This window comes from Coregonus lavaretus (assembly GCF_964263955.1).
Source record: "Coregonus lavaretus genome assembly, chromosome: 11".
Taxonomy (NCBI): Eukaryota; Metazoa; Chordata; class Actinopteri; order Salmoniformes; family Salmonidae; genus Coregonus; species Coregonus lavaretus.
The window spans coordinates 19113309-19139563 of record NC_139998.1 but is presented as its reverse complement, the minus strand read 5'-3'; the positions used below and the strand labels follow the sequence as shown (position 1 = coordinate 19139563).

The 26255-nt window shown below is 43.8% G+C and overlaps 1 protein-coding gene across 3 annotated transcripts in view; it reads right to left on the bottom strand.

Annotated features, from left to right (window-relative positions):
• The window catches only part of LOC311136928 (chaperone Ric-8B-like), a 28484-nt gene extending 5141 nt beyond the window's left edge, over window positions 1-23343 (bottom strand). Inside the window, exons 1-9 of one of the 3 annotated variants that reach the window (XM_084171245.1) lie at window positions 23032-23343; window positions 22092-22139; window positions 21356-21976; window positions 19426-19520; window positions 18570-18720; window positions 17754-17849; window positions 15764-15908; window positions 11603-11747; window positions 9431-9550 (exon numbers count right to left, since the gene is read on the bottom strand). In XM_084171245.1, coding sequence (XP_084027371.1) covers window positions 9431-9550; window positions 11603-11747; window positions 15764-15908; window positions 17754-17849; window positions 18570-18720; window positions 19426-19520; window positions 21356-21976; window positions 22092-22139; window positions 23032-23115 — 1505 coding nt within the window. In that variant the 5' untranslated portion in view covers window positions 23116-23343. Of the gene's footprint in view, window positions 1-9430; window positions 9551-11602; window positions 11748-15763; window positions 15909-17753; window positions 17853-18569; window positions 18721-19425; window positions 19521-21355; window positions 21977-22091; window positions 22140-23031 lie in introns of all 3 variants that reach the window. The other 2 variants (XM_084171246.1, XM_084171247.1) reach the window with 2 other exon arrangements.
• Window positions 23344-26255: the final 2912 nt, after the last annotated feature.

Below are 26255 nucleotides of genomic sequence, written 5' to 3'. Positions count from 1 at the left end.
CATAGAAAGTTGGTTGCAATTTCAATTTAATCCTCCAGAAACGACAGAACAAATAATGCAACAAATATTGTGGTTAAACTCAAATATATGAATTGATAAAAAACCATACTTAAAAAAAATAATAAAGGTATAATCTTCGTAAATTATATCGTAGGTAGGACATATGGAATTGTCTGCTCTACCCAAAATTACAACCAAATAATTGCAGCATTACCGCAAAAATGGAAGAGGAAAGTGGAAGGGGAAAAAAGTAAGGAACTTTTAATAAATGAAACTGGTATACTTTTGTTAAGGACCAAAGGATTGACAGCCGTCCCATATAGATAGTTGGGAAGAGATTTTTGACGTACCGATTCCATGGCATAGTGTTTATGAACTGATACGCAAAACCACGCCGGATTCAAAACGTAGAATTTTTCAATTTAAATTATTATACAAAATTCTTGCTACCAATAGAATGTTATGTATGTGGGGGATACAATCTTCCCAGCTCTGCATATTTTACTGCGAAGAGACAGAATCATTAGATCATTTGTTTTGGTACTGTCCATTTGTAGCTTGTTTTTGGACACAGGTCCAGGAATGGCTAAAGGATTGCAATATTTACCTGGAGCTAACCCTGCAAATAGCACTACTGGGTGATCTGAAAAGTCATAGTCAATCGATCAATAACATAGTAATACTTTTAGCAAAAATGTTTATTTTCAATGTACAATCTGTAGAAACAATGAGAATAGAAGGGTTCAGAACTTTTGTAAAACATCACAGTACAGTTGAAAAATACACTGCTCCAAAAAATAAAGGGAACACTTAAACAACACAATGTAACTCCAAGTCAATCACACTTCTGTGAAATCAAACTGTCCACTTAGGAAGCAACACTGATTGATAATACATTTCACATGCTGTTGTGCAAATGGAATAGACAACAGGTGGAAATTATAGGCAATTAGCAAGACACCCCCAATAAAGGACTGGTGTTGCAGTTGGTGACCACAGACCACTTCTCAGTTCCTATGCTTCCTGGCTGATGTTTTGGTCACTTTTGAATGCTGGCAGTGCTTTCACTCTAGTGGTAGCATGAGACGGAGTCTACAACTCACACAAGTGGCTCAGGTAGTGCAGCTCATCCAGGATGGCACATCAATGCAAGCTGTGGCAAGAAGGTTTGCTGTGTCTGTCAGCGCCGTGTCCAGAGCATGGAGGCGCTACCAGGAGACAGGCCAGTACATCAGGAGACGTGGAGGAGGCGGTAGGAGGGCAACAACCCAGCAGCAGGGCTGCTACCTCCGCCTTTGTGCAAGGAGGAGCAGGAGGAGCACTGCCAGAGCCCTGCAAAATGACCTCCAGCAGGCCACAAATGTGCATGTGTCTGCTCAAACGGTCAGAAACAGACTCCATGAGGGTGGTATGAGGGCCCGACGTCCACAGGTGGGGGTTGTGCTTACAGCCCAACCCCTTGCAGGACGTTTGGCATTTGCCAGAGAACACCAAGATTGGCAAATTCGCCACTGGCGCCCTGTGCTCTTCACAGATGAAAGCAGGTTCACACTGAGCACGTGACAGACGTGACAGAGTCTGGAGAGGCTGTGGAGAACGTTCTGCTGCCTGCAACATCCTCCAGCAAGACCGGTTTGGCGGTGGGTCAGTCATGGTGTGGGGTGGCATTTCTTTGGGGGGGCCGCACAGCCCTCCATGTGCTCGCCAGAGGTAGCCTGACTGCCATTAGGTACCGAGATGAGATCCTCAGACCCCTTGTGAGACCATATGCTGGTGCGGTTGGCCCTGGGTTCCTCCTAATGCAAGACAATGCTAGACCTCATGTGGCTGGAGTGTGTCAGCAGTTCATGCAAGAGGAAGGCATTGATGCTATGGACTGGCCCGCCCGTTTCCCAGACCTGAATCCAATTGAGCACATCTGGGACATCATGTCTCGCTCCATCCACCAACGCCACTTTGCACCACAGACTGTCCAGGAGTTGGCCTCACCTCATCAGGAGCATGCCCAGGCGTTGTAGGGAGGTCATACAGGCACGTGGAGGCCACACACACTACTGAGCCTCATTTAGACTTGTTTTAAGGACATTACATCAAAGTTGGATCAGCCTGTAGTGTGGTTTTCCACTTTAATTTTTAGGGTGACTCCAAATCCAGACCTCCATGGGTTGATACATTTGATTTCCATTGATAATTTTTGTGTGATTTTGTTGTCAGCACATTCAACTATGTAAAGAAAAAAGTATTTAATAAGATTATTTCATTCATTCAGATCTAGGATTTTTTTTGCAGTGTATATGGCAAATAGAAATCCAATATGGATGGTGTTAAGAGATAGATGAGCGGTGTTGAATGGAGCTGAAGGATGGGACTAATAACAACTAACAACAACTAATAACAACAAGATAACTAATGTAAAGCATACTGTGTCCATAATACAGTTGAAGTAGGAAGTTTACATACACCTTAGCCAAATACATTTAATCTCAGTTTTTTCACAATTCCTGACATTTAATCCTAAAACAAATACCCTGTCTTCGGTCAGTTAGGATCACCACTTTAATTTAAGAATGTGAAATGTCAGAATAATAGTAGAGAGAATGATTTATTTCAGCTTTTATTTCTTTCATCACATTCCCAGTGGGGTCAGAAGTTTACATACACTCAATTAGTATTTGGTAGCATTGCCTTTAAATTGTTTAACTTGGGTCAAACGGTTCGGGTAGCCTTCCACAAGCTTCCCACAATAAGTTGGGTGAATTTTGGCGCATTACTCCTGACAGAGCTGGTGTAACGGAGTCAGGTTTGTAGGCCTCCTTGCTCACACAGTTCTGCCCACAAATGTTCTATAGGATTGAGGTCAGGGCTTTGTGATGGCCACTCCAATGCCTTGACTTTGTTGTCCTTAAGCCATTTTGCCACAACTTTGGAAGTATGCTTGGGGTCATTGTGCATTTGGAAGACCCATTTGCGACCAAGCTTTAACTTCTTGACTGATGTCTTGAGATGCTGCTTCAATATATCCACATAATTTTCCTTCCTCATGATGCCATCTATTTTGTGAAGTGCACCAGGCCCTCCTGCAGCAAAGCAACCCCACAGCATGATGCTGCCACCCCCGTGCTTCACGGTTGGGATGGTGTTCTTCGGCTTGCAAGCAGCCCCCTTTTTCCTCCAAACATAATGATGGTCATTATGGCCAAACAGTTCTATTTTTGTTTCATCAGACCAGAGGACATTTCTCCAAAAGGTACGATCTTTGTCCCCATGTGCAGTTGCAAACCGTAGTCTGGCTTTTTTATGGCGGTTTTGGAGCAATGGCTTCTTCCTTGCTGAGCGGCCTTTCAGGTTATGTCGATATATAACTCGTTTTACTGTGGATATAGATCATTTTGTACCTGTTTCCTCCAGCATCTTTACAAGGTCCTTTGCTTTTGTTCTGGGATTGATTTGCACTTTTCGCACCAAAGAATGTTCATCTCTAGGAGACAGAACGTGTCTCTTCCTGATCGATATGACGGCTGTGTGGTCCCATGGTGTTTATACTTGCGTACTATTGTTTGTGCAGATGAACGTGGGACCTTCATGGGTTTGAAAATTGTCCCCAAGGATGAACCAGACTTGTGGAGGTCTACACAATTTCTTCTGAGGTCTTGGCTGATTTCTTTTGATTTTCCCATGATGTCAAGGAAAGAGGCACTGAGTTTGAAGGTAGGCCTTGAAATACATCCACAGGTAAACCTCCAATTGACTCAAATGATGTCAATTAGCCTATCAGAAGCTTCTACAGCCATGACATCATTTTCTGGAATTTTCCAAGCTGTTTAAAGGCACAGTCAACGTAGTGTATGTAAACTTCTGACCCACAGGAATTGTGATACAGTGAATTATAAGTGAAATAATCTGTCTGTAAACAATTGTTGGAAAAATTACTTGTGTCATGCACAAAGTAGATGTCCTAACCAACTTGCCAAAACTATAGTTTGTTAACAAGAAATTTGTGGAGTGGTTGAAAAACTAGTTTTAATGACTCCAACCTAAGTGTATGTAAACTTTCAACTTCAACTGTAAGTATACAGTGAGGGAAAAAACATATTTGATCCCCTGCTGATTTTGTACGTTTGCCCACTGATAAAGAAATTATCAATCTATCATTTTAATGGTAGTTTAATTGAACAGTGAGAGACAGAATAACAATAACAAAATCCAGAAAAACGCATGTAGAAAATGTTATAAATTGATTTGCATTTTAATGAGGGAAATAAGTATTTGACCCCTTCTCAATCAGAAAGATTTCTGGCTCCCAGGTGTCTTTTATACAGGTAACGAGCTGAGATTAGGAGCACACTCTTAAAGGGAGTGCTCCTAATCTCAGTTTGTTACCTGTATAAAAGACACCTGTCCACAGAAGCAATCAATCAATCAGATTCCAAACTCTCCACCCTGGCCAAGACCAAAGAGCTCTCCAAGGATGTCAGGGACAAGATTGTAGACCTACACAAGGCTGGAATGGCTACAAGACCATCGCCAAGCAGCTTGGTGAGAAGGTGACAACAGTTGGTGCGATTATTCGCAAATGGAAGAAACACAAAATAACTGTCAATCTCCCTCGGCCTGGGGCTCCATGCAAGATCTCACCTCGTGGAGTTGCAATGATCATGAGAACGGTGAGGAATCAGCCCAGAACTACACGGGAGGATCTTGTCAATGATCTCAAGGCAGGTAGGACCATAGTCACCAAGAAAACAATTGGTAACACACTACGCCGTGAAGGACTGAAATCCTGCAGCGCCCGCAAGGTCCCCCTGCTCAAGAAAGCACATATACAGGCCTGTCTGAAGTTTGCCAATGAACATCTGAATGATTCAGAGGAGAACTGGGTGAAAGTGTTGTGGTCAGATGAGACCAAAATCGAGCTCTTTGGCATCAACTCAACTCGCCGTGTTTGGAGGAGGAGGAATGCTGCCTATGACCCCAAGAACACCATCCCCACCGTCAAACATGGAGGTGGAAACAATATGCTTTGGGGGTGTTTTTCTGCTAAGGGGACAGGACAACTTCACCGCATCAAAGGGACGATGGACGGGGCCACGTACCGTCAAATCTTGGGTGAGAACTTCCTTCCCTCAGCCAGGGCATTGAAAATGGGTCGTGGATGGGTATTCCAGCATGACAATGACCCAAAACACACGGCAACAAAGGAGTGGCTCAAGAAGAGCACATTAAGGTCCTGGAGTGGCCTAGCCAGTCTCCAGACCTTAATCCCATAGAAAATCTGTGGAGGGAGCTGAAGGTTCGAGTTGCCAAACGTCAGCCTCGAAACCTTAATGACTTGGAGAAGATCTGCAAAGAGGAGTGGGACAAAAACCCTCCTGAGATGTGTGCAAACCTGGTGGCCTACTAGCTCAGCTGGTAGAGTACGGCGCTTGTAACGCCAAGGTAGTGGGTTCGATCCCCGGGACCACCCATACACAAAAATGTATGCACGCATGACTGTAAGTCGCTTTGGATAAAAGCGTCTGCTAAATGGCATATTGCAAGAAACGTCTGACCTCTGTGATTGCCAACAAGGGTTTTGCCACCAAGTACTAAGTCATGTTTTGCAGAGGGGTCAAATACTTATTTCCATCATTAAAATGCAAATCAATTCATAACATTTTTGATATGTGTTTTTCTGGATGTTTTTGTTGTTATTCTGTCTCTCACTGTTCAAATAAACCTATCATTCAAATTATAGACTGATCATGTCTTTGTCAGTGGGCAAACATACAAAATCAGCAGGGGATCAAATACTTTTTTCCCTCACTGTATCTACCAGGTAGAAACAAAAACCAGAAGTGTTTCGGCCCTCCAGCACTGGAATTGAACAGCCCTGCGTCTTGCCAAACATTCAGGACAGCCAAGCATTGGATCATTATCACAATCATTATTAAGTCTTCTCTCTCTCCTTTCTGTTGCCTATCTCTGTCTGTCTCAGCATCAACCCCATCACGGGTCACGTGGAGGAGCCCATCAAATACTTTTTTCCCTCACTGTATAGGTTATAGGTTGAGAGCTTTTGTGAAAGAGCACAGTTAGAAAGATGCAAAGAAGCAAACCGGATGGACATCATGAAAATGATCGGAGAGGTTGAGGGTAGAGGAAGTTCAGGAGTAAAAACAAACAAAATATAATTATTGTAAAATTGACTGTGTCCATAAAATGTATATAGTATGTATAAGCTGGAAGTAAAGCTGATCTACCCCCTAAAAAAAATTATAATAAAAATAAATATCAGATCACGTCAATATGGCTAGTTAACAAGCTAACTTTCAGGGGATAAACTAGATGGCTATATTTGCTTGCCATCTATAGTGGTTATGACAGTAGTCCGACTGACAGCTTTACCAGGATGAGGACTTGCTGACGTCAAGCTCTTTCCAAAAGGTGTAATCTCTGATGAAGGAAGCTAAATGGCACGTTGTTTGCTTAGCTAGCTAGCTACATGCCAAATGGATAGGCTACCCTCACGTATCTGAAAATAATTGATCAATTGATGTTTACTGATCATGAAAAGCTTGCAGTTACTTGCTGTATAACTCTAAAAATGGCGATAAATGTGGAATAATCAGAAATGTGTAGTTCTGACTATGCTCTTCAAGAAGTGATGATATTAAAACCAAATAGCTAAAAATAAAATAAAATAAACATTTATTTAAAAATCTCTTGACAAAGGCACGCAGTTGTCAATGGTTTTAGTGGAGCTGGTGGTCTCCTTGCCCCCCAGCAGCCAAAACGAACGCTCTGCACTGTATTGTGACGTTTTATTGATAACAACCCATCATGGAACCTAACAAGAGGCACATAGGAAATTGGCACATTCCACAAATATCGATATTGTTTTGTCATTTAGCAGATGCTTAGTGCCAGGGTATGGATTCAGAAATCTTCCCCTTCAACATTTGACACAATAGTGTCCAACGCCCACATGTTTCATTTGGTAGACCAATCTGTTGCTGCCACAATCCACCTGTGCTGCTTTGAACCTCAAAACCCTCTGTGTCACGCATTCTACACCTTCTAAAGAGGCCCGTTGTTGAGTGGTGGTGGTACATCTTTGTTTTTTCTTACATCTGGAGCTCAGGAACCCTGGATGACGACCCATCCCCCCTTCATTCACTCAAACACATGTGCACACACACACACACATACAAACTCTCTTATTGTTGGTCATCTCCCCTTCCCCGCTTTCCTCTGTCGGTCAGTTTAATTAAAGGATCAGTGCTCTGTCTAATCTCCTCAAAGCCACACCAGGCCCTCTATCCTAATCCAATTATATCTGCACTGTGCGCCACCAGCTCCCTCTCAGATGTGTTATCACAGAATTAGCCAATCAAAGTCTTAAAACCAAGGCTCCATTTGCATTCATTTGCACAATTCAAACACAAATTAACATGTAATTCCTCATTCCTGGTTCCTTCCCCCCAAAAAACAGAGTAAAGCTCAGGAGGAGGACCATGATAAAGAAGACTTGGAGGTGAGCCATGTAATATGATTGTGTGGTATGAATACGGCACTAAGGAAATTTGAAGATCTTATCTGATGTCCTTTCAGTGAAAAGCACTAAATAATTTGTTTTATGAAAAAGAAAGATACGTAAGGTGAGTTCTGACGACTACGCACAACCCTGTTTCACGGTGCCACATCCTCTCTCAAATGCGTCATGAAACCGTCAACAATAACCAAGAAGACCAAAAAACATTAGAAACATGACAGACTGACCAGGTGAAAGCTATGTTAAATCACCTGTTAAATCCACTTCAATCAGTGTAGATGAAGGGGAGGAGACAGGTTAAAGAAGGATTTTTAAGCCGTGAGACAACTGAGACATTGATTGTGTACTGTATATGGCAGGCTATGGTGGAAAGATGGCAGGTTAATGGTTATGGGGTCAGTGTTGTTGACAGATACGTTTTTGAGGTTTAGCCTACTTCAGAAACACAGACTCAACAAAAACAGTAACACACAACAAAACTGCTCCTAAGAACACTTCAGTATCTCTCAACAGACATCTTCAGACAGAGAGAGCCATTCAGCAATCCACCTGTCCCAAGCCAAGCCCAATCAACCAGAGATGGGCTATATAGAGATATAATAAGTTCTAACAGGGTGAAAAACAAGATGAGTCTACAAGAAAAACATCCACCCACTGACAACACTCCTACACTGTAGTCCGTTCTACCAATTAATCCCATGGTGCATCCTGTCCTGTTCCTCACTCTGCAGGATCTGAGGACCCAGGCAAGCAGATGTGTGTGTGTGTGTGTGTGTGTGTGTGTGTGTGTGTGTGTGTAGGGGGTCAGATTCAGAGCATGTGCTAATTGGAGGAGCAGGTAAGCTGCAAGGGGAAGCACATTCTTGCAGGGCCCTGAGCCATCTCCTGAGAGCCCATCGTGGCATGTTGGATAGGAAGGGCAGCGACTGTGGCTGCATCACAAATGGCACCCTATTCTCTATACAGTCCCAGCTCTGGTGAAAAGTACTGCACTATATAGGGAATAGGGTGCATTTGGGATGCAGCCTATGTCATCACCCTCTCTCTTTCGCCATGTCTACTTGACACTGACCAACACACAGCAGAATAGTGAGCTGGAGGGATACAGGAGAAGGAGGATGGATTCAGAGGAAAGGAATCAGCCTGTTGTAGACAGGCACACGCGTCTCATTACGACTCAAGCCCCTCTCTGTGGCTGAACAATGACAACGTCAGCTTTTCTTGTGTCGGTAAACGTATTCACCCCTCCAACCCCAAACCAATTCCTCTTCTCTCCAATTGTGCCTACGTCTCAGTCCCACTCCCTTGTCAGTTAGCGTACAATGTTTTGCTCCTGGGCTGAATGAGGAGAAAGGTGAATAAAGGGAAGTAGACACGTTATTAAAAACCCTGACATAAAGTACCACATAAAGGAGTAGAAAGGAGCCGAGGGCTTCCGACCCCACTGTGTGGGCCAATTAGGACGCTAATTAATGGCGTGCTGGTAATGATACTGCAGCGCCGACGGCGGTGGCTTCCATTGACTCCAGCTGAATGCAGCGGCGGCCGAGGCGGTATGGCCGGGGCCTAATTGAGCACCGGGGCTAACGGCAGGAGATTCTTCCTCTAATGAACTGGTTGGCAGGGAGCGCGCTCAGTGTCGCTCAGCCTCGCACCCACATCATTCTCTGAGTAGTGCTAGGTGCTGCTTGCTAAGGAAAGGCCAGTATGAATGAAGACAGCAGACGTTCAGGTTTAGGGGCACAAATAATAAGCCATAGGGAATCATTCAAACAGGATACAGAGCTATATCATTCAGAAAGGTTAATCATCTGGCATTGAGGGTTACAATGAATAGAAACACTGCTGGCAAACACAGTTGCATTCATACATGATGAGGTTGTATGGTGGTTGGTTTACCTTGACAACTTGTCGAACATGTTGACCAGTTTCTGGGCCTCGTACTCTTTCTGCTCCTCAGTCATGTCTTCTATGGGGTTAGGCATGGGCTCCTCCACGTGACCCGTGATGGGGTTGATGCTGAGACAGACAGAGATAGGCAACAGAAAGGAGAGACAGAAGACTTAATAATGATTGTGATAATGACCCAATGCTTGGCTGTCCTGAATGTTTGGCAAGACGCAGGGCTGTTCAATTCCAGTGCTGGAGTGCCGAAACACTTCTGGTTTTTGTTTCTACCTGGTAGATACAGTGAGGGAAAAAAGTATTTGATCCCCTGCTGATTTTGTATGTTTGCCCACTGACAAAGACATGATCAGTCTATAATTTGAATGGTAGGTTTATTTCAACAGTGAGAGACAGAATAACAACAAATAAATCCAGAAAAACGCATGTCAAAAATGTTATAAATTGATTTGCATTTTAATGAGGGAAATACGTATTTGACCCCTCTGCAAAACATGACTTAGTACTTGGTGGCAAAACCCTTGTTGGCAATCACAGAGTTCAGATGTTTCTTGTAGTTGGCCACCAGGTTTGCACACATCTCAGGAGGGTTTTTGTCCCACTCCTCTTTGCAGATCTTCTCCAAGTCATTAAGGTTTCGAGGCTGACGTTTGGCAACTCGAACCTTCAGCTCCCTCCACAGATTTTCTATGGGATTAAGGTCTGGAGACTGGCTACGCCACTCCAGGACCTTAATGTGCTTCTTCTTGAGCCACTCCTTTGTTGCCTTGGCCGTATGTTTTGGGTCATTGTCATGCTGGAATACCCATCCACGACCCATTTCCAATGCCCTGGCTGAGGGAAGGAGGTTCTCACCCAAGATTTGACAGTACATGGCCCCGTCCATCGTCCCTTTGATGCGGTGAAGTTGTCCTGTCCCCTTAGCAGAAAAACACCCCCAAAGCATAATGTTTCCACCTCCATGTTTGACGGTGAGGATGGTGTTCTTGGGGTCATAGGCAGCATTCCTCCTCCTCCAAACACGGTGAGTTGAGTTGATGCCAATGAGCTCGATTTTGGTCTCATCTGACCACAACACTTTCACCCAGTTCTCCTCTGAATCATTTAGATGTTCATTGGCAAACTTCAGACGGGCCTGTATATGTGCTTTCTTGAGCAAGGGAACCTTGCGGGCGCTGCAGGATTTCAGTCCTTCACGGCGTAGTGTGTTACCAATTGTTTTCTTGGTGACTATGGTCCCAGCTGCCTTGAGATCATTGACAATATCCTCCCGTGTAGTTCTGGGCTGATTCCTCACCGTTCTCATGATCATTGCAACTCCACGAGGTGAGATCTTGCATGGAGCCCCAGGCCGAGGGAGATTGACAGGTCTTTTGTGTTTCTTCCATTTGCGAATAAATCGCACCAACTGTTGTCACCTTCTCACCAAGCTGCTTGGCGATGGTCTTGTAGCCCATTCCAGCCTTGTGTAGGTCTACAATATTGTCCCTGACATCCTTGGAGAGCTCTTTGGTCTTGGCAATGGTGGAGAGTTTGGAATCTGATTGATTGATTGCTTCTGTGGACAGGTGTCTTTTATACAGGTAACAAGCTGAGATTAGGAGCACTCCCTTTAAGAGTGTGCTCCTAATCTTAGCTCGTTACCTGTATAAAAGACAAATGGGAGCCAGAAATATTTCTGATTGAGAGGGGGTCAAATACTTATTTCCCTCATTAAAATGCAAATCAATTTATACCATTTTTGACATGTGTTTTTCTGGATTTTGTTGTTGTTATTCTGTCTCTCACTGTTGAAATAAACCTACCATTAAAATTATAGACTGATCATTTCTTTGTCAGTGGGCAAACGTACAAAATCAGCAGGGGATCAAATACTTTTTTCCCCTCACTGTAATTGCACTCACCTGGTGTCCCAGGTCTATAGAAGGATAGAAGAAGGAGAGGATAAAAAACCGAAGTGTTTTGGCCCTCCAGGACCGACATTGAACAGCCCTGGCCACTAGAGAGCACCCCTTGGCCCAATGGATTCTGTTGTAGTTAAATAAATGTTGTGGGCACTCCCATGACACACCCTAAAGCCAACCCAACATTTAATCCATACATTTAGTAATTCAAAGCAAGGCATGTGTGTCTATGGTCCTGTATTCAAAGCTCCTGCCTACTCACAAAGGTTTAGCCGATTTGTACTCTTCGGTGTCAGAGTCTTCGTCGTCTGAGTACAGAGTCTCTCCTCGCCCCCCTGCCAGCAGGCCTCGAGCCACCAGGAGTCCTGCTGCGTTACCGTACCCAGTGTACTTCAACAGGTGGTCCACTGGAAGATTAGAGGGGGAGAAATCAGTACAACATGATGGACAACTGTACTGTATGTAGGGATGGGGGTTTGAAATCATTTCACTATTCGAATAGTATCATGAATTTTTGTTGGATATCCGAAATACGTGGTGTTTTAAGATTTTAACCTGAACACTGCTGAGCGAGGGAGAGGCGCTGGAGCTCAATTGCTGCAGCAGCGGAGGGGCCGGTGAGATGGGAGGGAGCAGACGGAGGAAGAGAGAGAGACGCAGTACACAAGGTTTCCACTCGCTTCTATAGCCACAAAGTCAAAATTGGCTAAATATTTTAGCTTTTTGGTCTTAATTTAAGGTTAGGGTTAGATATCAGGTTAGCAGTGTGGTTAGGGTTCAAATTTAAAGCTGCAATATATAACTTTTTGGGTGACCCAACCAAATTCACAAACAAATGTGTGTTATCGATCTGTCAGCAAGTCTAAGAAGCGGTAGATCTGTTCTATGTGCGCTATTTCTTTGCCCTCCGTTCTTAAATTTCGTTTTTGCATCTTTTACTTTCGGTTTTGTACACCAGCTTCAAACAGCTGAAAATACAATATTTTTGGTTATGGAACATATACTTCACAGAGGTTTAGATGGTACAAGGATTCTCTACACCAGTGTTTCCCAAACTCGGTCCTCAGGACCCCAACGGATGCACGTTTTGGTTCTTGTCCTAGCACTACTCAGCTGATTCAAATTTTAAATTTTTACATTTTAGTCAATTAGCAGACGCTCTTATCCAGAGCATTATTTTTTTTATTTTTTTTTATTTAAATCATACTGGCCCCCCGTGGAAATCGAACCCACAACCCTGGCGTTGCAAGCGCCATGCTCTACCAACTGAGCTACACGGGGATAATAATCAAATAATCATCAAGTTTTTCATACTTTTTTAATCAGCTGTCTAGTGCTAGGGCAAAAACCAAAACGTGCACCCCTTGTGGTCCCCATGACCGAGTTTGGGAAACACTGCTCTACACTATACTTGCTTGTTTTGTCACATAAACTGACATTTTTGCATAGTGCATCTTTCATTTTAACCCATAAGAGTTTAAGCCCTGTCTAAGCCGGGGGGTGGAGGGTTCTATTAAGCTATATGGAATAGTTTTAAAACAGTCATACCAAGGATAATTTTGCTATTTGATTTAGAATTTTAAGACCCCTTGAAGTATCAAAAAAATATATATAGATATTTTTTTATACATTGTATTTGGCCTTACTGCTATTAGCCCATCAAAACACATTGAATAACATTCACTACATGGAACAACAGATAGTCCCACACAAAAAAATCAAAAGGAAGTTTGTTTTGAAGTGTCTGTCCTACAGTGCATTCGGAAAGTATTCAGACCCCTTGACTTTTTCCACATTTTGTTACCTTACAGCCTTATTCTAAAATTGATTAAATTATTTTTTTCCCTCATCAATCTACACACAATACCCCATAATGACAAAGCGAAAACAGTTGTTTTTTTTGGCCGATAAAAAAGAATATTTAAAAAAAATACCGTATTTACATAAGTATTCAGACCCTTTGCTATGACACTTGAAATTAAGCTCAGGTGCATCCTGTTTCAATTGATCATCCTTGAGATGTTTCTACAACTTGATTGGAGTCCACATGTGGTAAATTCAATTGATTGGACATGATTTGGAAAGGTACACACCTGTCTAAATAAGGTCCCACAGTTGAGAGACAGGATTGTGTCGAGGCACAGATCTGGGGAAGAGTACAAAAACATTTCTGCAGCATTGAAGGTCCCCAAGAACACAGTGGCCTCCATCATTCTTAAATGGAATAAGTTTGGAACCACCAAGACTCTTCCTAGAGCTGGCCGCCCGGCCAAACTGAACAATCGGGAGAAGGGCCTTGGTCAGGGAGGTCACCAAGAACCCGATGGTTACTCTGACAGAGCTTCAGAGTTCCTCTGTGGAGATGGGAGAACCTTCCAGAAGGACAACCATCTCTGCAGCACCACACCAATCAGGCCTTTATGGTAGAGTGGCCAGACGGAAGCCACTCCTCAGTATTGGCACATGACAGCCCACTTGGAGTTTGCCAAAAAGCACCTAAAGGACTTTCAGACCATGAGAAACAAGATTCTCTGGTCTGATGAAACCAAGATTGAACTCTTTGGCCTGAATGCCAAGCGTCACGTCTGGAGGAAACCTGGCACCATCGCTACGGTGAAGCATGGTGGTGGCAGCATCATGCTGTGGGGATGTTTTTCAGTGGCAGGGACTGGGAGACTAGTCAGGATCGAAAAAAGATGAACAGAGCAAAGTACAGAGAGATCCTTGATGAAAACCTGCTCCAGACCGCTCAGGATCTCAGACTGGGGCGAAGGGTCACCTTCCAACAGGACAACAACCCTAAGCACACAGCCAAGACAACGCAGGAGTGGCTTCGGGACAAGTCTCTGAATGTCCTTGTGTGGCCCTGCCAGAGCCCGGACTTGAATCCGATTGAACATCTCTGGAGAGACCTGAAAATAGCTGTGCAGCAACGCTCCCCATCCAACCTGACAGAGCTTGAGAGGATCTGCAGAGAAGAATGGGAGAAACTCCCCAAATACAGGTGTGCCAAGCTTGTAGCGTCATACCCAGGAAGACTCAAGGCTGTAATCGCTGCCAAAGGTGCTTCAACAAAGTACTGAGTAAATGGTCTGAATACTTATGTAAATGTGATATTTCCATTTTTTCTTTTTAATACATTTGCAATCATTTCTAAAAACCTGTTTTTGCTTTGTCATTATAGGATATTGTGTGTAGATTGAGGGGATAAAACATTATTTATTTTTTTATTAAGGCTGTAATGTAACAAAATGTGGAAAAAGTCAAGGGGTCTGAATACTTCCCGCAATGCACTGTATATCTGAGAGATATAAGAAAGATTAGGAAACATTAGTTATTATTATTTCTTTACATGTATTTAACCCCTTATTATTGGCACTAAACAATCTCCATATATACTTCCATTAATTTTTTCAACTGGTACCAGGGGACCTTCAGACGAGTCTTGTGAGGCCTGTAGGCGTCCTAGAGCATAACAACCGACATGTACGTGTTGTCTCACCTTTCCATAGAGGGGTCATAATAGTTTGTAGGCCAAACCGTTCGGACCCTACAGACAATTTTGTGAGATGTCTCACGGTCTGACAAACACAGCTCTAGCTCTGTTACATTTCACTGCAGATGTGGAAGTGCGACATAGGCGGATGCGCTGCAAAAAAACATATCTCTAGCTTAAACTGACAGATTTGTATGGGGATTTTTATTATTATGCTAATTCTATTTACACGGGGCGCGGACATCGACCTTAGGGGGTGAAGAAGATAATTTTTGGAAATGGGCGGGGTTTATGACTGTGGCTATTGAAGCTGTGACGACCAGTACCCAAGACAACTCGGCTACAGCCAAGACTAGCTAACTTGTAGCAGCCAATGTTATTTATTATCCCCTATAACAGTGCCTGTCTTGACTGGAGTAGCCTAGAGAAGCTAGCTAGCTAGGATAATTGAGGCCACATGCTGCGCTTTCTTCCCACCCCCATTCAGTTAAAACAACAGCCAAATTGTTGGTTGCTTGTTGTAGCCTACTCCTTCTCATTTTCGCTAACTTTTAATTCCGTTATTTTATTCCATCTTGCATTGCATTAAGTGAACTGTCACTCCACTTGCTACACATTGAGCCTCTTTGCCACTTTGATTGGCCCAACATATACAACAAGCTACACATTTACAGTGCGCACGTCATAAAAACTACATTGAAAAGTCTGTCGTTTTCTTAAATTATAATTTCAAAAGTCATTGTATATCCTTGTATGTAACAATGTCACATGAATATTTTAATTTAGAAAAGCCTTTTCAGTGTTAAAAATAGGCCAATCATTCTGCAAAAAAGAATACTCAAACAAGTATTCGAATACTAACCGTTCAGATATTTGAATAACAGTGCACATCCCTATCATACAGCCTGCTCCGTCTCGCTCTCTCACCACTCTCTTTGCAGAGGACGAAGAGGAACTCTGCGGCGCTTTGCTTCACGCCCATGTCCACGTGGGTCATGAGGCGCACCAGTTTGTTCCTAACGGTGGACCCTATCTCCGGCCGGACCTTGACCTCCTTCAGCGGGGGCAGCACCTGGAGACACACACAGCCAACGAGGGCAGAGCCTCAATGAAAACTAACACTGTAGTACACTAGACTAGTGAACTGAGTGATCAGGCCAGCGAATGACCCATCTGCCACTGCTGGAGGATATGATAGAAGAAATTTAATCTGGACAGATCGAAGTTATGTTGTAAGATATGTGATCTAAATACACTTAAAAAAATATATAAACGCATTATGCAACAATTTCTACGAATTTGCTGAGTTACAGTTCATTTAAGGAAATCAGTTAATTGAAATAAATTCATTAGGCCCTAATCTATGGATTTCACATGACTGGGAATACAGATATGCATCTGTTGGTCATAGCTAGCTTTTTTTTTTTAAAGGTAGGGACGTGGATCAGAAAACCAGTCAGTATCTGGCGTGACCACCATTTGCCTCATGAAGCGCAACACATTTCCTTCGCATAGAGTTGATCAGGCTGTTGATTGTGGCCTGTGGAATGTCGTCACATTTCTCTTCAATGGCTGTGCAAAATTGCTGGATATTGGCGGGAACTGGAACACGATGTCATACATGTCGTTCCAGAGCATCCCAAACATGCTCAATGGGTGACATGTCTGATGAGTATGCAGGCAATGGAAGAACTGGGACATTTTCAGCTTCCAGGAAGTGTGTACAGATCCTTACGACATGGGGCTATTCATTATCATGCTGAAATACTGTATGAGGTGATGGCGGTGGATGAATGGCACAACAATGGGCCTCAAGATCTTGTATCGCTGTTCATTGAAATTGCCATCGATAAAATGCAATTGTGTTTGTTGTCCGTAGCTTTTGCCTGCCCATACCATAACCGCACCACCACGGAGCACTCTGTTCACAACATTGACATCAGCAAACCGCTGTCCCACACAACACCATACACACTGTCTGCCATCTGCCCGGTACAGTTGAAACTGGGATTCATCCATGAAGAGCACAATTCTCCAGCATGCCAGTGGCCATCGAAGGTGAGCATTTGCGCACTGAAGTCGGTTATGACGCCAAACTGCAGTTAGGTCAAGAACCTGGTGAGGACGACGAGCACGTAGCTTCCCTGAGACAGTTTCTGACAGTTTGTGCAGAAATTCTTCGGTTGTGCAAACCCACAGTTTCATCAGCTGTCTGGGTGGCTGGTCTCAGACGATCCCGCAGGTGAAGAAGCCGGATGTGGAGGTCCTGGCCTGGAGTGGTTACATGTGGTCTGCGGTTGTGAGGCCGGTTGGACGTACTGCCAAATTCTCTAAAACAACGTTGGAGGTGGCTTATGGTAGAGAAATGAACATTACATTATCTGGCAACAGCTCTGGTGGACATTCCTGCAGTCACCATGCCAATTGCACGCTCCCTCAAAACTTGAGACATCTGTGGCATTGTGTTGTGTGACAAAACTACACATTTTAGAGTGGCCTTTTATTGTCCCCAGCACAAGGTGCACCTGTGTAATGATCATGCTGTTTAATCAGCTTCTTGATATGCCACACCTGTCAGGTGGATGGATTATCTTGGCATAGGAGAAATGCTCACTAACAGGGATGTAAACATATTTGTGCAAAACATCTGAGAGAAATAAGCTTTTTGTGTGTATGGAACATTTCTGGGATCTTTTATTTCAGCTCATGAAACATGGGACCAACACTTTACATGTTGCGTTTATATTTTTGTTCAGTATATATGCATTTCATATGCATTTCACACTGAAGAAGTAGTTTCACTAGTTTTGAAGATCTTAATTTTGCATCACTTTTTATGTATAAGGATAGGATAGATTAGAACATGCCCATAAAGTGTGTGTTCAAGCTCAAGGCCCTGCTAGCTCCAGTGCCCTACCTGTGTCTTGATGTATCTGCGGATCTCCCTGTGGTACCTGGAGCCCTCGGTCAGCAGGCTGAGCACTGGGGTCAGCCCCTCTTTGTAGTTGGCACCCTGCTTGGAATGAGACACACATGAGGCGAGTGACGCTGTAGCAGTTGGTGTGTGGACCATTAGTAATATAACTATTCAGGAATTTATTACATTTACATTTTAGTCATTTAGCAGACGTTCTTATCCAGAGCGACTTACAGTTAGTGAGTGCATACATGTTTTTTATTTTTTTCATATTACTAATTCACTTTCTATGTTGTGTGGACAGCTTCTAATAGGATGGCCAGGATTTCCGCATCATTTCATTGGCTTGTTCAGTAGACTGCAAAAGTCTTGTGGTGGCAGCCACCAAGATGAGGCAATCAGTTTGAAGAAAGGAGCAGAATCAGCAAGGCTTGGTTTGTAGATAAGTGATTCTGTGCAGTCCGATATCGCACACACACAAAATGGGGCGAATCCAAACTTCCACTGAAGTCAAATTTTCAATTACACGTCCATTAATGTCAGTGAGAGACATTTACATTTTGGTCATTTAGCAGACGCTATTTTCCAGAGCGACTTACAGGAGCAATTTTGGTTAAGTGCCTTGCACAAGGGCACATTGACAGATTTGTTCCTCGTCAGCTCGGGGATTCGAAACCAGCGAACTTTCGGTTACTGGCCCAATGCACTTAACCGCTAGGCTACCTGCCGCCTCAGTGAAAATGTAAGTGACTTTAAGTGAACATTTGACTTAAGTGGAAGGATTCGCCCCAATGTCTCTGGTTCACCCGTTCTTACCTTGTCTATCCTCTTCTCCATGAAGTCCAGTAGCACCTGCACAGCGTCCATGTTCTTCCCGCTGTACTCCTCCTGGCCCCCCTGGACCGGCATGTCAATCAGCACATCCAGACATGACACTGGCAGGTTACTCAGCAGGTTGATGGCGTGGCTGGAGGAGAAGAAGGAAGACATGAGGAAAAAGGAGGAGGAGGAAGGACAGTGGTTAAGTCATTGGTTATAGCATGTAGGAAGGATTAACAAATGATACATGTGGTTTCGTTCTTAAGAATAGGCTACATGCATGCCATTGTTTTCTACCGATCATTAAACTTTTTGAAGACTACTTGTTTGTTACAAGCACTTCCGTCTAGCATGAAGACACGTTGGGTAGTTATACCTTCTTATAGTTGTTGTGTTTGTGTCAAGACCACAGGGCATTCAATAAGTCTAAACAGACAAGGACTAAAGGTCTACTTTGGAGTCTGGACAATGGGCTAAACCCCTGTGATCAGAGGGACACAACAACATAATCCATAGGACCACAGGGAGTATTATCAATCACTTTTACATGACACTCCTTCAGTGCCACCATCTAGCCAAACATTCTTTACATTCTCTCATGTCCTTCTAAAAACAACATTGTTGTTAATTCCCATCAACGAGATGTCCGGAAAATACATACTGCCAAATGACTTCTAAAAACAGTCTTGGCTTAAAGTTTTAACTTTCTCATAAACTGGATGCTGTCACTGTTGACTACAGAGAGTAATCATTGGATGGTGATTAATTTGCACAAACCAAATGATGAATGTGTACTTTAAGGATGCAGTTTTGCCCTGTTATGTGGAGAGCAGCGAGGAGAAGGGTTGCCAACCTGTGTGCTTCCTCTGTTTTGTCCTCTGTCTGAGTCTTTAGCATCAATTGATGGCGCATGATGGCGGTGATGAGGCGGAGCTGGTGGTCACCATCCTATCAAATGAAGGATGTACAACAGCGTGATCCTTAAGGAAGCATTTCATTGGTTCAAACAAAAGGAGGGGAGGAACTGAGCAGGTAGGGGTAAGCAGAATATAATTAGCTGTGGAAGAAGCGGAAAGGGGAGGCAGTCATGTCAAAAAGAAAACATAGGACGACAGCTCATAACCCCTATCATTTAGATAACATTTATAATTCCAATGCTGGGGTAAAATGTAAAAAAAATAAAGGCATGAACAGAGAGAGCGAGAGAAAGGGAGGGACTGTAACTATGGAGATTGAGGAAAGATGAGAGGAATTAAGGATTTCCGGATTTCGGATTTCCAAAACCTGGTAGTCAGACCTAAGAGCTGCGAGTCACTGAGCACACAGGCTTTCCATTCCATGCAAATGACCATGTGGGATTGACTCATGAGATGAACACAGGGCTTTTCTGACCAACGCCACAGATTATTAATTATATTGACCAGATACTCAAGTGGCCGCTCTGACAATGAAAATAAATGGAAGGTAGTTGGGAGGAGGCAAGACCAGGTGGGACCATTCTAGCCAATGAGAGGGCAGATACGCCTGTGAACAACAGGCACAAATCCAATAGTGTTTTTTCTCAATGTTGCTGGGATGTCACATGTTCCTACTTATATCAGTACACTCGTAACAACCTAAGCATTACAAAACGTATATTCGATTAATAAGTCACACGTAGCAAATAAGCCATTAATTTTTTTGTTAATCAAATTCGACACATTTACCTCCATACAAAAACTCGCTTGTTGAGAAAAAAAAAAAAACGCCACCTGCTGCAGAACACAGATTTTGGTCCCAGTTTTCCCTCTAGCTTCGCCTTTTCCTCTCTGTCAACGCTGGGATGGGAGGGACTCAACAAGATGTCAGCTACAATGGTGAGAGGCAAGGGTGATCAGCCCCGATCATGAAAATCCACAATCTCACAACCAACATGGAGAAAAACATATTTGGACCAATAGCACTTTGAGGCACAATACGAGCCAGCAGTTAAAGCAGGCAGCTCTCCTGACCAGCCTGAATTAGAGAACTCTTCGCAAATGTATAAATATCAATGACACTTTTTGCATGTCAAATTATCACAGACAGACATTCAGTAACGGATCCGACAGATTCATATCTACGATTTAGCAGCGGGATGTGCCCCTCTGCTTCATGATGTGATGCTGTGACACTATAGGCTGAGCGAGCATTGAGGGGGGTGAGCGACATACGATTATTTCACAAACTCCCCCTGGCTAATCAAGAAAGCTGTAAAGGTGCCAAAGGGGCTTAAACGAGGTCAGATAGCTGATAAACCTCTTATTGCTGTGCAGGCTTAGTTAGGGCTTTCTATTAAGGGATGTCACTCAATAAAGCCAAGTGTCTTGCTGTTACTCTATCTTTAAATAACAGCCTTCAACCAAAGCATGCAAAGTTTGGTGGCTTCAATGCTGAATTCTAAATACTAAATATGCAAGGAGATGTGTCCATCCACAGCCAGTGAGATGCAAAGCATTTATGTTCATGCAGTAACTCTAAACACATGCACTGTGCTCATGACTGCAGTGTCTAGCCTTCTGTGAGCTCTGAATAATATAATAATAATAATAGCCATTTAGCAGACACTTTTATCCAAAGTGTCATGTGTGCATAGCTTTATGTATGGGTGGCCCTGGGAATCGAACCCACAACCCTGGCGGTGCAAGCGCCATGCTCTACCAACTGAGCCATACAGGACCATGTGAATGCCATATTACAAGTACAGTGTACATATCCTCTTTAAAAAGGAAAACATTCTGTAACAGACAGTGGGTGTAACTCGCCTCATCGCTGGTGTCAGACAGTGTGAGGTTGAACAAGGCTTTCAGGGCCTCCATGGCCCTCTCGTTGTCTTCAGCAGGGATAGGCAAGGCCTGGGGGCCTGGAGGGGCCGCCTCGTAGGGGCCCACCCAGCGTACGTCCAGGGTACGCTCCAGCACCTCTGTGAGGAGCCCCACGGCATGCAGCTCCCTCTGGAGGCCCCCCCGGACGTCTGGCCGCAGTGCCGAGAGCAGGAAGAGCAGGCGCAGGGAGAACAGGCCCACCTCGTGGTGCCCGGCACGGGCGGCGTGCAGGCGGGCACACAGACCCCGCGCCAGCTGCACGTCGGCGCCCACCTGCTGTGCCGCCGCGCTGTTAAACACCACGTTACACAGGCACTTAAGGGCCTCCACCACCACCCTCTCTTCCTCCTCTGTCTGGGCCTCCTCCTGCATGCTGTCACCCCCCTCCTCTCCCCCTTGCAGCCGAGCCAGCTCGGCCAGGACCAGCATGCCCTCCCGGGTGCCCACAGGGCCCAGGACCCGCTTGTCCCGGGACAGGATGCGAAGGGTCTCCAGGCAGGTGCTCTGGCAGCAGGACCCAACCTGCCTCCCCAGCACAGTCAGCAGACCCTGACACAGCCTCTGCAAAGGGAGAGAAGGTTGGTTCATCATCAAACACACAGGGGGCAGAAGCATTATCTAGGCTATAAGTGAAAGTGAAGCATCTGACAAGGCAGAGTGTTTACTGTTTACTTACACTTCGTAGGTCCTCCTCTTTTGGGTCAAAGGTGAATGTGCGACTATTCTGAAAAAGATGGTGTACATTAGTCTGGCTGACACCAAACTCAGTCTTCCTGGCAGTTCTCCCTCGCTGTGTACCATGTGAGTTACGTCAACAAGGCTAAATACACATAGCCTAATGAGAGAAAAGGCAAATGCATATGCTAAATGTGCTTTGTCACCTTCTGTGCAATAGTGCATGAATAAAATATAATATAATTTAGCAGACGCTTTTATCCAAAGCGACTTACAGTCATGTGTGCATACAATTTTACGTATGGGTGGTCCCGAACCCACTACGCTGGCGTTACAAGCGCCATGCTCTACCAATTGAGCTACAGAGGACCACATATTCTCAGTAATGTTTCTAAGATAAAGTAAATAGCTTCTGCAGACAGAGCAGAACCATGAGTGCATTAGCTAGGATATTCGAGTGTAATGCAAAGTCTACCGCCATCAGGCTCTCTGTCTGGTTATCAGTGACAGCGGCTAACAACGTTAGCTAGCAAACTTACCTAGTTAGCTAGCTCAAGTTACAGCAGGAAGTGCTGTAATAGCTATCACTAAATGGGAGCTAACTAGAAAATTGAATTATATACGCATGCTGTCATTGCATGCATAGCTAGCTACAGTACATGATTACAAAGAGATACCATACAATATTTGGACACAACACTAGCTAACGTTAGCTAGCAACCAAGCTAGCCAGGACGAAAACATGCTTCCTGGAACACAGCAATAGGCTTTAAACTCGTTGATTCCTTGCAAAAATGAGAGGGGAAATGCAAGTTCTAGACATATAGTTTTAGTATTCATTTTAGCAGCTATGCTTGTGTAAACGTTTTTAGATGGCTGGCTAGCTAGCTAGCTAATAACTTTGTTTTGGTTGACGTCAAAGCGATGAGAATCCCACCCACCTCTCCGTTGTACTGGTGCAAAAGCCTTGTAATTTCATCTTCATTGTTTGTCTCGAGCTGAGACAGGATACTGTTTAAATCCATTCTTAAAATATTTCGATGACAATTCAAGAATTGTAACGTTAGAGTACGTTTCTGAATAATGTGCAGCCCCCTATTTTTTTGTATTCGTCTGACATACAGTACACAGCTGGCTCCGGCTACATACACCGTTCTTCCTTGTTTCAACTTTCACCAGTCAACGTCACGATCTCATCGAAACCGTGGGAGCATACAAGGTCCGTGATCTGCCTATAGTCCCCCACTGTGGACTCGTCATAATACCCATAAAACCTAGCAGTCAAACACAGAAATGGTTCCAATTGTCTTTCCACCATTCATTTTTCACATAATGAATTTTACAAATACCTCAAATTAAGTTTATGTTTGGTGTAGACTTACCTTGGCAGTACGTTTTGATAACCGTGTAATTCTCTCTCGACAAGGTGAGTCTTATCAATATATTAGCCTCAATTTACTCTCAAAAAGGCAAAATGCTAATTAGCAACAGAGAAGACCTCAGCAAGACTACAAATTCCATCAGGAAGCTCCTGAACTTCATCTCTAGCAAGACTACAAATTCCAGCAAGAAGCTCCTGCACTTTTTTTATTTAACCTTTATTTAACTAGGCAAGTCAGTTAAGAACAAATTCTTATTTACAATGAAGGCCTACCAAAAGGCAAAAGGCCTCCTTGCGGGGACGGGGATAAAATAAAATAAGATAAAACACACATCACGACAAGAGAGACACCAAAACACTACATAAAGAGAGACCTAAGACAACAACACAGCATGGCAGCAACACCACATGGCAACACAACATGGCAGCAGCACAACATGGTAGCAGCACAAAACATGGTACAAACATTATTGGGCACAGGCAACAGCACAAAGGCAAGAAGGTAGAGGCAACAATACATCACGCAAAGCAGCCACAACTGTCAGTAAGAGTGTCCATGATTGAGTCTTTGAATGAAGAGATGGAGATAAAACTGTCCAGTTTTGCAGCTCGTTCCAGTCGCTAGCTGCAGCGAACTGAAAAGAGGAGCGACCCAGGGATGTGTGTGCTTTGGGGACCTTTAACAGAATGTGACTGGCAGAATGGGTGTTGTATGTGGAGGATGAGGGCTGCAGTAGGCATTTCAGATAGGGGGGAGTGAGGCCTAAGAGGGTTTTATAAATAAGCATCAACCAGTGGGTCTTGCGACGGGTATACAGAGATGACCAGTTTACAGAGGAGGATAGAGTGCAGTGATGTGTCCTATAAGGAGCATTGTTGGCAAATCTGATGGCCGAATGGTAAAGAACATCTAGCCGTTCGAGAGCACCCTTACCTGCCGATCTATAAATTACGTCTCTAATCTAGCATCGGTAGGATAGTCATCTGAATCAGGGTTAGTTTGGCAGCTGGGGTGAAAGAGGAGCGATTACAATAGAGGAAACCAAGTCTATATTTAACCTTAGCCTGCAGCTTTGATATGTGCTGAGAGAAGGACAGTGTACCTACCTCAAGCTCTAAACCCTCAGAGGTAGTAATCACACCGGTGGGGAGAGAGGCATTCTTCTTACCAAACCACATTACCTTTGTTTTGGAGGTGTTCAGAACAAGGTTAAGGGCAGAGAAAGCTTGTTGGACACATCTCTAGCTGACACTGTCAGCTACCGTTCACCAGCGCGATCAGAGACCTATTCAGTCAGTTAAATTAAATATTGTCAGTTTATCATTCCACTTAAACTGGCACTGGATCAGCGTTCTCGTCATGCCTCCTGGCAGTACCTGTTTTCAGGGAAGCCAATGGTCCAAAAATACTCCACATAGTTCGTACACACACACACTAGGCTCCCAGAATAGGTTATATTACATACAAGTTTTGCTCAAAGCAGCCAACTAAAGTAATGTAGTTAACTTTATCATGGGCACAGTGGGAATTTATATATGTGATGTTCAAATCATTTCTTACCCCTTACTTGCTGAAGGCCCCAGTCATCCCTACCTGTACTTGACATTGTTGAAAAATAAGTGAACAATGCATAAAGATCATACACAAACAATAGGCTCCTAGAATAGGTTATATTACATAAAAGTTTTGCTCAAAGCAGCCAACTAAAGTTATGTAATTCATTTCTGCACAGTATGTTAGTTTGTCAGCTAACTAGCCAGACAGTTAAAGTGGAATGATTAACTGACAATATTTAAATTTAACGGACAATATTTCAAATTAACTGCCAACATCAAAGCAAAGGGCTACCTGCCATCCCGGCATCTGGCATCATCCCTCATGCCTGGAACTTCAAAGTTTCCATTAAACTCCAAATAAGAAGTTTGTAGAGTTGGATAGGACACACCCTACGAAAATCATCTGGACTGCTTAACTAGAGAGACAGAGAGAGAGAGAGAGAGTGCATCTAAGGATAGCCATCACTTCCAGCAGATCTCCTTGCTGAGGGTGGCGTCGATCATGCACTGCTTCTCGTGGGGTGAGCCTGATGTTCCACATGTCACGCCTCATGTCTAAAACATGGGTTAAAATTGTATCATATCTGATGAGTTACTGACCTGCCCGTCCACAGGCTCCATGTGCTGTAGTCTCCACAACTGGATGCTTGTGCTCAGATCACACTGGCACAGGATGTCCATTTCAATGCTGTATCACCATCTTTATCTGGACAGAAAATGCATTGTTTATCATAACACAAACACACCTTGGACAATGTGGCAAGTGGTCCCTCAACACCCAATCTTAAGTCATGTTAACCTTACACAAACATGACAAACAGACTGTTCAGATATATCTACAAATTCATTGTTGTACATAACATTATATCACATTTGATGAGTTACTGACCTGTCTGTCCACACGCTCAATCTGCTGTAGTCTCCACAACGATGCTTGTGCTCAGATAACACTGGCACAGGATGTCCATGCACCGGATGGCCTGAGGGATGCACTCCTGTTGGACTGGAAAGCAAAGAGACATTTGGTCAGTGGTGTTTAAAAAAATGCTGTATCAACATCTTTATCTGGACAGAAAATGCATTGTTTATCATAACACAAAACCACCTTGGGCAATGTGACAAGTGGTCCCTCAACACCCAATCCTCATGCCTCATTGTTTGTTCTTGTTTCCCAATCAACGGCTACTTCTCTGATGAGTGGGTCTTGGAGGTTTACAAGTGCACAGC